The sequence below is a fragment of the Coregonus clupeaformis genome, chromosome 7, assembly GCF_020615455.1.
Source record: "Coregonus clupeaformis isolate EN_2021a chromosome 7, ASM2061545v1, whole genome shotgun sequence".
Lineage (NCBI taxonomy): Eukaryota > Metazoa > Chordata > Actinopteri > Salmoniformes > Salmonidae > Coregonus > Coregonus clupeaformis.
In genome coordinates, this window is record NC_059198.1 from 69,310,765 (window position 1) to 69,327,526 (window position 16,762).

Below are 16,762 nucleotides of genomic sequence, written 5' to 3' on the forward strand. Positions count from 1 at the left end.
CCTGCCTCTCTCTCTCTCTCTCACCTCCTGCCTCTCTCTCTCTCTCTCTCTCTCTCCTCCTGCCTCTCACCCTCTCTCTCTCCTCCTGCCCCTTTCTCTTTTACCTCCTGCCCCTTTCCCTTTACCTCCTGCCCCTTTCTCTTTCTCTCTCACCTCCCGCCCCTTTCTCTTTGTCTCTCTGGCTCCCCCTTTCATTCCCCACAATGCTTCCTGTCTCTCTTGTACGGTTTCTCTTGATCCTTTCCCCTCCATTTCCAGATTCTCTACCACCCTTTCTCTTACCCCTTCTCCCTGGCTCCCCCTCTCTTCACTCCCTCTTCCGTGTTATGTTGTTCTCTACGTTGCCTCAGTGTAGCTAAACATAAGTAGACAGGACTCAATACTGTACAATATGTACAGTAACTCCTACAGAGTAAAGTGAGTACAGTACAGTATGTGAGTGTGGAGTAGTAGAGAACAGCTCCCAGCTGGCAATGTCCCAAATGGCACCCTATTCTCTTTGCACTACTTTTGACTATGGTCCATAGGGAACATAGGGCATAGAGTGCCATTTTGGACACACCCTGAGACTGGGACTTCCTACTCAACACAGGTACATTATATTAATCATACTGTACGGCCCCACAGTATATACGATACACACCCATGCATTACATAAACCTGCTGCTACTGCTCAAAGAGAGTGTGTCCCTCAAATGGCACCCTATTCCCTTTATAGTGCACCCATTGGACTTGGGTCAAAATAAGTGCACTATATAGGGAATAGGGTGCATTTGGGATTCAGCCACACACAGGCATTACATACTACTACTGCTGCGCGTGCGTGCATAGAGCAGTGGCGGTCATGACATTTTGTCAGACGGTGATTGTCAAGCAAATAACTGCCGGTCTCACGGTAATTGAAAATTAACATAAACACATTTAGCATCTCATGGCTTCCACGCATAGCCTACAAGCCACTGACACAGATCTTTGGAACATCTACATTTTAGTCTAATAAATCAATTTAATATAGCCTAAATTCAATATTTATTTTAGACAGGTCTAAAGAAACATGATATGAAGAAAATGTAGTCTATTTCAAAAGAACAGAATAACATACTCTGAGTTGTCTTTATGTTAGGCCCTGATCTGACTATGCCATATGGCTGTGGGCTACACTAGTTCATTTAGCAGACAAGATTTGCTCAGAATTCCGTGGCATTATTTTATATTATTTTATTGTATGAGGAATACAATTGAACATAGCTGAATAAAATAGAAAGGATATTTTCTCCAAACAATTTCTGAGGGAGTACGCACATGCGGCTATTCTGTGTTGAGTGGTTAACGAAGAAACAGGTTCCCCTATATGCTTAATTTAGAGTTACTTAACTTTAGTTGTGATACAAACGTTGGGCTACAGTGCCTTGCAAAAGTATTCATCCCCCTTGGCGTTTTTCCTATTTTGTTGCATTACAACCTGTAATTTAAATGCATTTTTATTTGGATTTCATGTAATGGACATACACAAAATAGTCAAAATTGGTGAAGTGAAATTAAGAAAATTACTTCTTTAAAAAAATTCAAAAAAATTAATAACGGAAAAGTGGTGCGTGCATATGTATTCACCCCCTTTGCTATGAAGCCCCTAAATAAGATCTGGTGCAACCAATTACCTTCAGAAGTCACATAATTAGTTAAATAAAGTCCACCTGTGTGCAATCTAAGTGTCACATGATCTGTCACATGATCTCAGTATATATGCCTGTTCTGAAAGGCCCCAGAGTCTGCAACACCACTAAGCAAGGGGCACCATTAAAACCAAGGAGCTCTCCAAACAGGTCAGGGACAAAGTTGTGGAGAAGTACAGATCAGGGTTGGGTTATAAAATATAAAACAAATATCAGAAACTTTGAACATCCCACGGAGCACCATTAAATCCATTATTAAAAAATTGAACGAATATGGCACCACAACAAACCTGCCAAGAGAGGGCCGCCCACGAAAACTCATGGCCCAGGCAAGGGGGGCATTAATCAGAGAGGCAACAAAGAGACCAAAGATAACCCTGAAGGAACTGCAAAGCTTGGAGATTGGAGTATCTGTCCATAGGACCACTTTAGGCCGTACACTCCACGGAGCTGGGCTTTACAGAAGAGTGGCCAGAAAAAAGCCATTGCTTAAAGAAAAAAATAAGCAAACACTTTTTCGCCAAAAGGCATGTGGGAGACTCCCCAAACATATGGAAGAAGGTACTCGGGTCAGATGAGACTAAAATTTAGCTTTTTGGCCATCAAGGAAAATGCTATGTCTGGCGCAAACCCAACACCTCTCATCAACCTGAGAACACCATCCCCACACTGAAGCATGGTGGTGGGAGCATCATGCTGTGGGGATGTTTTTGATCGGCAGGGACTGGGAAACTGGTCAGAATTGAAGGAATGATGGATGGCGCTAAATACAGGGAAATTCTTGAGGGAAACCTGTGTCAGTCTTCCAGAGATTTGAGACTGGGACGGAGGTTCACCTTCCAGTAGGACAATGACCCTAAGCGTACTGCTAAAGCAACACTCGAGTGATTTAAGGGGAAACATTTAAATGTCTTGGAATGGCCTAGTCAAAGCCCAGACCTCAATCCAATTGAGAATCTGTGGTATGACTGAAAGATTGCTGTATAGCAGCGGAACCATTCACACTTGAAGGAGCTGGAGCAGTTTTGCCTTGAAGAATGGGCAAAAATCCCAGTGGCTAGATGTGCCAAGCTTATAGAGACGTACCCCAAGAGACTTGCAGTTGTAATTGCTGCAAAAGGTGACTCTACAAAGTATTGACTTTGGGGGGGTGAATAGTTATGCACGCTCAAGTTTTCATTTTTTTTGTCTTATTTGACGATTATATAATGACGATTTGAAAAAAGTCACATGAAAGGCATGATATCTGCTTTGTTTCTTGCGCAGGCTGCACACACTTCATCAGTCTCTCATTCACAATTTGACAAGCACTATATAATGCTTCGAATTTCCCGGCAGCATCCCCCCGGAAAAATCCATGCCTTTTGCGGCCAGTGGCCTTTGTGCCATTTGTGCCCATGGGCTGAATATAATAATTATAATTCCCTTCTCCTGGCTTCCAATCGCCGTGCTCCGAAGCACCTCTCACTCACATGGCTCTCAGATCTCTCAATTCTTATTAGCCAATGTCCGTCACGTGATCGGGTCCTTCTTACAGGCATCTCAGCTCTGAAGTAGGCTACAAGTGAAGACAGACACATTGGGGACGCAACTACGCGCGTCCTTCTTATCGAATTCCGAGGCGCATATTGAAGATGTTAGAAGAACCGTTCACATTTACTTTTCGTCAGCCAACTAGAGGAGTAGGCCTAACGAACAGCAAAAGCACTATGTCAATCTACTATCCCCCATAGTACAAAAGTTGACCTATTCTATTGGTCAACGTGTCCTTCTGTGCGAGAAATGAATATTCCAAACATAGTCTGTGACAGTTGTGGGATGCGATAGATCCCAAATTAATACAACCACTAGCATCAAAAAACATTTTAAAATCAATGAGGCTGATGCAACAGATCAAAACATTTAGCTAAAAATCTTGACAAACTAGTAGGCTATTTCTTCACATTATAAGCGCAGCAATGTGCACACGGCAGTAGGCTATAAGCGCAAATGTTCCAAAATGCAATCAATTAGCGGAAAACACCATTCTCAAAAGTGACCGCAAATGCGATTATGTATGTAATGCTTTATTATAACGGTGCATTTTTATGGTGAAAATTATCTTCCCCAAACTTGAAACTCACACGCCGCCTACGTATGCCAGTGAGGCTCTACACCGGTTGTAAAGCTGATTAATGTGCTTAATTTTAAGAAGTTATTTGGCCACTTTAGTTGTGATACAAACCTTATCAAAACATATAGGCCTATGGGCTAGGCTACATGAGGTGTGCGACTAATATACTGTATCATTCACAAGTGATAGGCTAATATTGTCACCCATCAGACTACTCTTAATTGAATCTTGTCTTTACATATAGTAAATAATATATGTGTGAAATTAGTTTTGATTTAGAATGGACCATTATTATGCACCTGTCTCGGAACAGGGGAAGGGGGAAAATACATGTAATCTATGCACTTAAATAGCGAATGGAGGACGCTTTTCCCATGGTTCATTTTCATGCCAGCCAGGTAGGCTATACTCCTGTTGTAAAGAGAAGCAATGTGCTTAATATTAGGAAAGTTGAGACATAAATATAGTAGGCCTAGCCTATAGAAAGCTGATGGGATCCTGCTCTTCTTCATAGAGCCCATCAAAACTCTGTTTTCTCACGGAATTGCATAGCCTACAGAAATGTTGCGCAACATGAGCTCATGGCCTCTCATTAAGTGTTTGAGTATTAGGCAGTTAGCAAGTTTGGTAGGCTACTAATGACCATCAGCAGCATCAGAGCTTGGAGAAGCCTAGTTACTGTGACTAAACGGTCACATGGAATTTGACTGCGGTCATGACTCGTGACCGCCGCTGTGGTGGTAATACGGTCACCGTAACAGCCCTATGCGTGGGTGTGTGTGTGTGTGTGTGGTTGAACATAACCAGGAAGGAAACAAGGAAATTATAAATCACTTAAGGTTATGATTCAAACATTTAGTCGGGTGGCTGTCTTGAAATCACTACAAAATGACAAAGAGTCACTTCACTGTTAAGGGCCACCATGTGTTGGTTTCTTCAAACGGTACAGCAATTGAACTATGGACATTTCCTATCCATGTCCTACTTTGGGGGAGAGACGACTGTAAGGGGGTTATTATTTTAGTCAAATAAGGACTATTTTATACATGGCCTCTGTTTGTGCTACCAGACCGGATCCAAACCAGCAGCATCTGTATTCTGCTCATATGTTTAGGAACCAGATAAATAATAATATATGTTACGGTATAGAACCTGGATATGTGTCAGACATGGAGATTGACAGCACACACAGAGAGACAGAAAGAAAGAGAGAGATGGAGGGAGGGAGGGAGGGAGGGAGGGATCGAGGCCGCATGATGAAAAGGTGGGGAGAGGGAACAGAGAAAAGGAATAAACACCTCCTCGCCTGAGAGGCAGTGTGTACACACAGTACTACACACACACACACACACACACACACACACACACAGACACACACACACACTGACATGCCTGAGAGGTACTGTATACACACACTCTGACAAGCTAGGTCTGGGGCTGCACAGAGAAATAAACACCTCGGGACAGACATAGTTGGTTTCTGTCTAAAGTGTTAATTACCTTGTAATTACCTGTTAATCACTTCACTGTTAATATTTTAAAGTGTCATAACAACAGTGTTATTGCAGCACCAGGTAAGTGTGTGTGGCTGTTAGTGGGTTAACATGTGAAGTAGTGAAGTGTTGAGGCCTCTCTGTCTGTTCCAGTCGCTTGTTCCTAGCTCAGTCCTGTCGGTCTGTGTGTGTTGTCGTGAGAGGGAGTCTGTGACTTTGTGTGTGTGTGTGTGTGTGGTGCAGTCTTGAGGCAGGAGTCCCACATGTTCACACACAGTAAAACATGTTAATGTGTAAACCAGAGCGGTGCTCAGCTAGCGGGAGGTTAATTTACAACTCTGAGACTGAGCCCCTATCACATCCTCACATACAGCCTCCTTCCTATCGGATCATTAATTCTTCATTAAACCTTGCAGAGCAGCACTTATAGTGGATAGGTAGAGGTTTTCCAGAGGGCAGCCCCAAATATCCAACCACATCAACACAGAGAGATGGAGGGTGCGAGGGAGCGAGCCAGACACAACATTTCCCTAGACGAGCACCAGCATTGCAGCCTTCGTGCGTTTCAGAGTGTAGGGATTACACCTGATCGTTAATCAATCAGATAGGGTTTACACCATAAACATATGAGCCTAGTGGACCAGTCTCCTGACAGCTATCCCCATGTGTGTGTGTGTGTGTGTGTGTGTGTGTGTGTGGGTGGATGTGATATATGCTTACATGATCTTCTGTTGGAGATCTTCTGGGCCTGAAAAACATGGGCTGCGGGCCGACGCAGTGCAAATCTCCTGGAAGAGGAGAGGAAGAAGAAGCACAATAAAACCATCAGCTTTCACAGCCACACTGGGATTAATAAACACGTTCTGCTATGATACCCAGAAATATTCTTAAATATCCATCACGTTCATTCTTAAGGACGAAAAAAAGAGAGAAAAATAAATGGAAGAAGAGGGAGGAGAGAGAGAGGGAGAAAAAGAGAGAGAAAAAATGGAGGAAGAGAGAAAGAGGGAGAGAGAGAGGTGGGATAAGAAAGTACAAAAAACACAATGCCTGCTATTGAAAAAGCTGCTTGTCGGTCGCCAAGAAACTGCCCCAGCCCTCCAGCCCTGTGTTGCACATCAGCAGCCATATAAGCACACCACTGTGCGATTTTCCATCCGCTCCCCTTCCAAAGTGGATCAGTACCAGTGCTATCATTTTCTGTCATTACTCATTTCGGGCCAGACGTGCGCGGAAATCCAAAGTATTTTGGCAGTGTGAGGCCAGGCAAAAAAAGGGAAGAAAAAGTCAAACGGAGGGAGGAATGGAAGGAGGGGAAAGGAAAGAGAGAGAAATAAATAGTAATTCCTTTCATTGTGACGGCAGTGAAACACTAGCGCTGGGCTGGGCTTGTAATGAGGGTGGCAAACAGACAGGCATATAGACAGGCCTTGCCCTGGCCTCTGGCTGAAAAATGGGGAAAGGGGCCAAGGGGGAAAGGTGGAGAGGAGAGGAAGACAGGGATTTAGAGGGGGGGGCTGGGCTTGTAATAGGGGTGCCAGGCAGACAGACAGGGGTGAGGAGGACAGGGGGTTACAGGGGAGAGGTGGAGATGAAGGACATAGTTTAGAGGGTGTAGAGGAGCTGCCTGACCCGTAGCTCACATGCCCTAAAACAGTTAGGAGGGGACAAGGCTGAGGGAGAGGGTGACAGGAGGGAGAGGGGGACGGGGGGGTAGGTAGTTAGGGTGTCTGTCTAGGTAGCTCACTCACCTCTCCTGGAACTGTTTGGAGGGTATGAGGCCGGCGCGGGGGTTGGCATGGCTGTCTTGTTTGGCCTGCCACCAGGTTGCATCATCCTGGCTCATGATCTGAAGGATATCTCCCCTCTTGAAGGTCAGGCCCGCCTCCTTACATGGGATGGCTTTGTCCTCCGCTGGTTCGTAGTCAAACAGCGTCTTCACAAACATCTGGAGAGAGATGAGAGGGAGGGGGATTTGAGAGCGGGGGGAGAGGGAGAGAGAACAAGAGAAGGGAGGCAAGAGCGAGGGGGGGAGAGGGAGAGAGGATGAGAGGACCAGAGAGAGAGCGAGAGAGAGACAGGTGGTGGAGAGACAGAGAAAGAGAGATAAAAAATACGACAGCAGTTACCTTTCCACACTCCGGCATCTCCTCTCCCCCCTAGTCGCTGTGGCGACATCAAGGTAGGCCGTCGCTACAGCCATGTGAGCCTGCCCGGCTTCGGAACCAGAACAGATGCCTTTCACTGTCGCTTAACGTGATTGGCCAGGAAAGGTCAGTGCAATCAGGAGTCTATTACCTGCAGCCATTGGCCCAGACCTCTCTTGGTTATTCCATCAACATGGCCTGTGTCCCAAATGGCACCCTATACCCTACATAGTCCACTTCTTTTACCAGGGCAGATAGAGCTCTGGTCAAAAATAGTGCACTATATAGGGAAATGGGGGGAGGATACTCCTAAAGACTAAAGTCTTTCAGCTGTCTCCGAGCGTGGCGAGACTTTAACATCGACTGAGTCAGAGCCTCCAAATGTGACTCCTGCTTCGTTCCGCTTGGTGATTTGGGCTGCAGATAATATGTCCCTAACCCTTTCCCTACTGAACAGGGGAAAATATGTTTTTTCCGAGGTGGGCTAATTTATCTTGGCAGTCAGGAGAGGCAGGGACACACCTTGTCATCAACACAACAGAGCTAAGACCTGAGAGAGGGAAATCTTTCCCTTTATAGCGAAAACAAACTCACTACATCCTCACTCAACAACGCAACAGTAGTGTAACAGTAAATTACAAGTCCTTAGCCACTGGTGAGAGAGAGAGAGGAGAGAGAGGAGTGAGAAAGAGAGAGAGAGAGAGAGAGAGAGAGAGAGAGAGAGAGAGAGAGAGAGAGAGAGAGAGAGAGAGAGAGAGAGAGAGAGAGAGAGAGAGAGAGAGAGAGAGAGAGAGAGAGAGAGAGAGAGAGAGAGAGAGAGAGAGAGAGAGAGAGAGAGAGAGAGAGAGAGAGAGAGAGAGAGAGAGAGAGAGCGAGAGAGAGAGAGAGAGAGAGAGAGAGAGAGAGAAAGAGAGAGAGAGAGAGAGAGAGAGAGATAGAGAGAGAGAGAGAGAGAGAGAGAGCAAAGTCCCTGCATGTGCCAGGGTGATTTAAGGAGTGCTATGTTGCAATGTAGTGAAATTATGTTTCAGACGGGAACGTTTTGTTTGGGTCTGGCTAAACAGCCCAACAGCAGAATAAACCAAGTACATCCTTGCTGAAAGCTCCCGGTTGTCTCTCCCTCTCCTCTCCTCTCCTCTCTCCCTTTGTCCATCTTTTTTTATTTTTAGAGTTTTACACGTGTACCCAATTTGCCCGCACTTCCACATATTTATTGTAGCCCAGGAAAAATAGTAAACTAGCTCTTCGCAGAGGGGAGGCTGAAGTTCTGGCACTGATACACAGGTTTAGATTGATGTCTGAAATGGACATATTAAAACCATTAAAGTATGACAGAGAGTACAACCCCCCTCCAACCCACCCACACATACATGCATACCTGCACCCTGTGTTCTGACAAATTATATTCCAGCTTGTGTTTTGACCTGAGCCTCAGCTCGGGGACCTACTCTCTGTTATTGATAAATGTCTATGAAAGACTATACATCACTACTATGAGTTGGAGAATACAGGATACAGCCAGACAATGGATTTCCATTTAAAACACCCACATAACATTATGAGCAACTACATTTACAGTACACATACACCTACAGCCACAACAGAAACTCAGACACAGGAAACCATATCACATTCTACGGATCAGTTCAACATAAGTTTTTCTGAATCAATTAGTTGATGGTTGCTTAATTGATATCTGTGTCCAGCAATGTAAAATATGACTTACATTTGTTGTTTTAGAATTTGGATTCCTTAATTTTCAGAGGTACCTGCAACTTACCACAGGTGAGATAAATTACACATAAACGAGAATCACTTGTCTAGAACCAAATTAATTTGAATTTGGAATAATTTAGTCCAGGACAATCTTTTTTTGGGTTATTGGTCCTGTGCAGTTGTAAATCAAACGAATACAAGTGTGAACACCCAGTCATATAAAAAAATAAATATGTATTTTAGAAGAAATAGTGAATCGTGCAACTGTGTCAATATATTTGACTACAAATGTATGCGTCTCAAAAGGCACCGTATTCCCTATATGGTGCCTCATGGGCCCTGGTCAAAAGTAGGGCACTATATATGGACTAAGGTATCATTTGGGATGCAGACTAAGACTCCAGCACTAGAGGCAGTAAGCAGCTAGAGAGGACCTCTCAACCCACTCACAAAAGGTTTTGGCTATGTCTGAAATGGCACCAAATTCCCTCTATAGAGCACTACTTTTAACCAGAGCCATATACAGTGCATTCGGAAAGTATTCAGACCCCTTCCCTTTTTCAACATTTTGTTACGTTACAGCCTTATTCAAAAATTGATCAAATAAAATCCTCATCAATCTACACACAATAACCCATAATGACTAAGTGAAAAGAGGTTTGTAGAATCTTTTGCAAATGTATTAAAAAATAAAAAACATAAATACCTTATTTACATAAGTATTCAGACCCTTTACTATGAGACTCAAAATTGAGCTCAGGTGCATCCTGTTTCCATTGATCATCCTTGAGATGTTTCTACAACTTGATTGGAGTCCACCTGTGGTAAATTCAATTGATTGGACATGATTTGGAAAGGCACACACCTGTCTATATAAGATCCCACAGTTGACTGTCATGTGCGTTTAAGGACGGGTCAGACCAAGGCGCAGCGTGAAATGCATACATGTTTATTATAAAGATAAACACACGAACAAAAACAACGTAACGTCCTCAGGCTAAACACAATAAAAGCCTCTACACGGAAAAAGATCCCACAACCCATAATTGCCAATAGTATGATCCCCAATCAGAGACAACGAGCGACAGCTGCCTCTGATTGGGAATCACACCCGGCCAAACATATAACTAAAAAACATAGATCACAAACATAGAAAATACAACATAGAATATCCACACCCTGACTCAACATACAAGAGTCCCATGAGTCAGGGCGTGACATTGACAGTGCATGTCAGAGCAAAAACCAAGCAATGAGGTCGAAGGAATTGTCCGTAGAGCTCCGAGACAGGATTGTGTCAAGGCACAGATCTGGGGAAGGGTACCAAAAAATGTCTGCAGCATTGAAGGTCCCCAAGAACACAGTGGCCTCCATCATTCTTAAATGGAATAAGTTTGGAACCACCAAGACTCTTCCTAGAGCTGGCCACCCGGCCAAACTGAGCAATCGGGGGAGAAGGGCCTTGGTCAGGGAGGTGGCCAAGAACCTGATAGTCACTGACAGAGCTCCAGAGTTCCTCTGTGGAGATGGCAGAACCTTCCAGAAGGAAGGCCTTTATGGTTAGTGGCCAGACGGAAGCCACTCCTCAGTAAAAGGCACATGACAGCCAGCTTGAAGTTTGCCAAACAGCACCTAAAGGACTCTCAGACCTGATGAAACCAAGATTGAACTCTTTGGCCTGAATGCCAAGCGTCACATCTGGAGGAAACCTGGCACATGGTGGTGAAGCATGGTGGTGGCAGGATCATGCTGTGGGGATGTTTTTCAGAAGCAGGGACTGGGAGACTAGTCAGGATTGAGGGAAAGATGAACGGAGCAAAGTACAGAGAGATCCTTGATGAGCACTCAGGACCTCAGACTGGGGCGAAGGTTCACCTTCCAACAGGACAACGACCCTAAGCACACAGCCAAGACAACACAGGAGTGGCTTTGGGACAAGTCTCTGAATGTCCTTGAGTGGCCCAGCCAGAGCCCAGACTTCAACTTGATCGAACATCTCTGGAGAGACCTGAAAATAGCTGTGCAGCGACACTTCCCATCCAACCTGACAAAGTTGGAGATGATCTGCAGAGAAGAATGGGAGAAACTCCCCAAATACAGGTGTGCCATGCTTGTAGTGTCATACCCAAGAAGACTTGAGGCTGTAATCGCTGACAAAGGTGCTTCAACAAAATACTGAGTAAAGGGTCTGAATACTTATGTGAAATTAACCAAATTTTCTAAAAACCTGTTTTTGCTTGGTCATTAAGGGGTATTGCGTGTAGACTGATAAAAAACAAAAAAAAAATGTAATCAATTTAAGAATAAGGCTGTAACGTAACAAAATGAGGAAAAAGTCAAGGGGTCTGAATACTTTCCGAATGCACTGTAGGCCCTGTTCAAAATCAAGGCACCCTATTTCCTAAATATTGAACTACTTTTGACCAGAGCCCTATGTGCCCTGGTCAAAAGTAGTGCACTAATAGAGAATAGGATGCCATTTTGGACTCAGCCCATGTGTAACCCAATCAGCATAATGAGTACGGCAGGATAGCAGTAGGACCTTACCTTGGGCTCCTTGCTCGGCGCCTCATCTTTGATGCCTGGTATTATTTTAAACGTAATGGCCCCTTGGGACTGGGACTGAAACACAGACAGGAGATAGACAGATAGAGAGAGAGAAAGAGAGAGAGGGAGAGGGAGAAAGAGAAAGACAGAGAAAGAAACAGAGAGCGAGAGATAGAGAGAGAGTGCGAGAGAGAGAGAGAGAGAGAGAGAGAGAGAGAGAGAGAGAGAGAGAGAGAGAGAGAGAGAGAGAGAGAGAAAATAAAGACTCCAGTTTCATTGCAAATAACTCAAAACCCAACTAGCCTAATCCAATGAGAGAGCTTTAATATGAAGAGCTGTTTTATTTTTCAACAATAGAGGATAGGATGACTGTTGAGAGTGGAACAGAGGGAAGAGGAGAGCCAAGAGGATTCTGGTCCTGATTCCTGAAGCCACTGCTTTTAACAGTCTACCAGTTCCAAACGATCTTTCTCTTTCCTCTCCAGCTCCATATCCCCAGAGCTGATCTGAGGACTGTGGCAGTGTGTGTGTGTGTGTGTGTCTGTGTGTGTTTAGAGGGACTACAAAGACCCCTACAGGAACCCCCTCCCTGCCTGTCTCTTCCAGGGGGAGTATGTGGCCCAACATGTCCCAAACAGAGGCCTGCTCCTGGGCCTGCTGGTACAGAAGCGGTGGCCAGAGTTTATCCTAGCCATTAACACATAGAGGAATCAGTGAGGATGAGTTAGGAGGAGAGAGTCCTGCCACTACAAACAAGGCTGTACATTTATATAGCCATGTGGCCAAAACACAACTATAAACAGCAGGTCAATGATAACACACACACACCAGAATGCGGAGGATTTCATCAGGCTTCTTGTCATCCACAGGAATCCCGTTCACTTCCCTCAGCTCGTCCCCTACATGGATCAGACCTGGAATAGGGACAAGACAGGGGAGAGTGAGAGAGAGACCCATATTTATGTTTAGTTATTTTCCCTTTTGTAACTATTTGCACATTGTTATAACACTGTACATAGCCATAATATTCCTCTGAAATGTTTGTGAGTGTAATGTTTACTGTTCATTTTGACTGTTTATTTCACTTCTGTGCATACATACACAGCTATACACACTAGCAAATACTGGCGTACCTAATGTAAATCCTTTTGAAGTTAATACCAGGCTAAACAATACATAAGAATTAAACTGAGTATAATGTATGTGTGAGGTTGTATTGCTTTAGTCGCACACACAGCTCGGGGGGTTGTTCTCTGATCTCCAGCAGTGTGTGGCTCTCCTTCATGGTGGTATTAGTGATTATTTGGCTTGGCAAATCACCCCTACATATCAATTTCACACTGTGAGATCCCTACAGGGCATGAATACACTTTACATTACACACTGACTACAGGGGGCACAACAGAGAGAGAGAGAGAGAGAGAGAGAGAGAGAGAGAGAGAGAGAGAGCGAGAGAGAGAGAGAGAGAGAGAGAGAGAGAGAGAGAGAGAGAGAGAGAGAGAGAGAGAGAGAGAGAGAGAGAGAGACAACAACAACAACAACACAATTAGACCCAACCAAATCATGAGAAAACAAAAAGAGAATTACTTGACACATTGGAAAGAACAAACAAATAAACATAGCAAACTAGAATGCTATTTGGCCCTAAACAGAGAGTACACAGTGGCAGAATACCTGAACACTGTGACTGACCCAAACTTAAGGAAAGCTTTGACTATGTACAGACTCAGTGAGCATAGCCTTGCTATTGAGAAAGGCCGCCGTAGGCAGACCTGGCTCTCAAGAGAAGACAGGCTATGTGCACACTGCCCACAAAATGAGGTGGAAACTGAGCTGCACTTCCTAACCTCCTGCCAAATGTATGACCATATTAGAGACACATATTTCCCTCAGATTACAGCGATCCACAAAGAATTCGAAAACAAACCCAATTTTGATAAACTCCCTTATCTACTGGGTGAAAAACCACAGTGTGCCATCACAGCTGCAAGATTTGTGACCTGTTGCCACAAGAAAAGGGCAACCAGTGAAGAACAAACACCATTGTAAATACAACCCATATTTATGTTTATTTATTTTCCCAATTGTACTTTAACTATTTGCACATTGTTACAACACTGTATATATACATAATATGACATTTGAAATGTCTTTATTCTTTTGAAACTTCTGAGTGTAATGTTTACTGTTAATATTTATTGTTTATTTCACTTTTGTTTACTATCTACTTCACTTGCTTTGGCAATGTTAACACACGTTTCCCATGCCAATAAAGCCCTTAAATTGAAATTGAATTGAATTGAATTGAATTGAATTGAGAGAGAGAGAGAGAGAGAGAGAGAGAGAGAGAGAGAGAGAGAGAGAGAGAGAGAGAGAGAGAGAGAGAGAGAGAGAGAGAGAGAGAGAGAGAGAGAGAGAGAGAGAGAGGGTGGGTGGAGAGACAGGGAGTGAGAGTTGAGAGAAAGAGAGACAAAGAAGAAGAGAGAAAACGTACCACTTCTGTCTGCTGCTCCACCTCTCATGATCCTGGCAACAAGGATGGCTCCTGTGTGCTCATCACATTTTATTGTGGCTCCCTGTGTTACACACACACACACACACACACACAGTAATTTTAAAAAAAATTGATAGATGAAGTATTATATGATGTTACACGTGTACCACTAAAAAGAAATTCCATCATCAACATCCAACAAACATTTTCTGGTCAACCATCTCTTCTAACATGATACGGTTTCCAACCTCAACCCCACTTCAATCTACCACACTGAGGTGAATCTCATCACTGGTTGACATGAATGCCATAGCACAGGCTGTACAGTACAGCTAGCCATTTTCAGTCCAAATCTTTCATGGAATAGACATCCATCTTGGGCCCCTGTCTGTCTGGACTAGCCCCTGACTGAGAGAGAGGTGATTGTGGGTTCGATTCCCACGGGGGGCCAGTATGAAAAAATATATAAATAATAATAATGTATGCACTCACTAACTGTAAGTCGCTCTGGATAAGAGCGTCTGCTAAATGACTAAAATGTAAATGTAAAAATGTAATCCCCCAGAAGGTAGCTAGCCCTTAGCCCTTTACGCAGCAGCAGCAGGCATTCATCCAGACACTCTCTCTCCCTCTCTGTAGCAACACGCATGCCCCGCCAACCTGAGGATCTGTCTTTTTCAGCCATCTATTTCCTGTGTTTGAGGGGTGCAAAATCCACTTGTAACTTAAATCTCGCTGAATTGATTGCTTTCATTTTACTCCTGCGACTCTTTCATACTCTTGCTTGTGCCTGTCGATTTTTTCCCGTTAACGTTACGACTGCGGAAATGTTTGTAATGACCTGTCAAACACACCCCGGTAAAGGCTGAAATGGGCTCAATGGAATACATAGTCTTTCCATTGCATCTATAACAACGCTTCGTCAGGGATTTAACGCATCATCTCGACACTTATATCACAAGAAAGATCATAAATATTACTTTATTTTAATGGGTGTTCATTTTTTGTGGAATTGAGTCATAATTTAATACAGTTGAAATGTTTACAAATTAGATGCGCTGAAATGAAAGGAACTTCCGAAAATGAACACTCAGATTATAGTGATATTATGTCTGATCTCGCAAACAATGTAAAGTATGTATAGATAGGTGTAATCAGAGCCAAGCATGTTGATTTCTATTCAAAAGGTTATCCTGCTATTGACACACTTGTTGAATTATGCAACAGAACATGACAACAACAGTAATTAATGATGCAGGCTAAGTCTAGACAGCGCAGGTGAGTGCAGGTTGGCCTAAACAGAGCAAGTATTAGACTTTGTTAATCTATTCATATTTGCAAATACACCCAGTGTATTTATGCAAATGAGGCACCTATAATTGTCTTTATTTTAACACAAAGTTTTTAAAAAATACCTGATATCATAAAAAAAATTGTGCATTCTAAGAAAAGAAAAGTGAAAATGGACAATAAATTGAATACCTGAATTCACACCAAAATCCCTGTCCGTGCCAGTAAAATGTTATATGTGCTATAATTCAGTCAATATTTGATGGATTAAAAAAAATCGAAAGTTTGGAGTATCCATTGTCCAACTGTTGCATTTATTAGAATTGTTTTTCAAACCTTTTAACAATTTTGATGACCATTGCCTTTCTCTCTCTCTTACTCTCTCTCTCTCCAGACACCCTGTTTTCAGTGTTGTCTTTACCTCATAGCTGAGTTTCCTTTTCCATTTCAACTGACAGTGTTCAGTTCAGCTAGTGATGTGTTTACCAGGGCTTCTCTCTCTCCTCGCTCTCTCACTCTTTAGCCATGCTGAGACAAAACAACATATCGGCAGAGCGCCGGATGGCAGTTGGACGGTGGCAGACAGCGAGACGAGAGACGGCGAAACGTTTCGAATCCGAGCACAGCATTGAGTGTCATCACCGCCATCACCATCGCTTCGCCATCCGACCGGACCGAGCCAAGCCAGACGGGTAACGGGTCCGCAGACGTGTAGTCTAGACACATAGTTTGTTGCGAAACAGAAACATGTCATCCCTCTCTTTCTTCCTCTCTCTCCTACCTGTTATTCACATCATCTTTATGACTGTTATTGTTTCTGTAAAGGAAGAGCCTTCTCACTTCTTCACTGTGTGGATGTGCTCTATTTCAATCTGTCTAACTGTCTAACCAACTGCCATTTATTGTAACCTACTGCCACTAGGGCCTAGCCAGGAACACTCAGCGACAACTAGCCTACGTCAATGATGAGTCGATGGTCCACCACAATTATTTATTGTTTGTTTTTCCTGGGTCTACCTACCTACAGTACATCCACAGGCCCAATGTGACAGATCACAGGGTAGGAAGGTTTCAGAGACCCTGTGTGCCTTGCCTCCCAAATAGAGCCCTATTACTTTTGACCAGGGCCCACCCATATGACTCATAGGTCAAAAGTAGTGCACTATATATGAAATAGGGTGCCATTTGGGATGCAGACTCTGCCTTTTCTTAACTTCTCCAGGACCAGAAAGATCCTCTGGTTTCTACCACTTTATCACGACTGTAAATTACCATGTCACCATCATTGT

General features: G+C 43.7%; 1 protein-coding gene across 1 annotated transcript in view; it reads right to left on the bottom strand.

Annotated features, from left to right (window-relative positions):
• The window catches only part of LOC121570013 (MAGUK p55 subfamily member 7-like), a 255,999-nt gene that overhangs the window by 75,676 nt on the left and 163,561 nt on the right, over nt 1–16,762 (bottom strand). The window contains exons 8-12 of the mRNA XM_041881459.1: nt 14,184–14,265; nt 12,518–12,603; nt 11,690–11,764; nt 7,031–7,227; nt 6,000–6,067 (exon numbers count right to left, since the gene is read on the bottom strand). Of these exons, the coding sequence (XP_041737393.1) occupies nt 6,000–6,067; nt 7,031–7,227; nt 11,690–11,764; nt 12,518–12,603; nt 14,184–14,265 (508 nt within the window). The remainder of the gene's footprint in view (nt 1–5,999; nt 6,068–7,030; nt 7,228–11,689; nt 11,765–12,517; nt 12,604–14,183; nt 14,266–16,762) is intronic.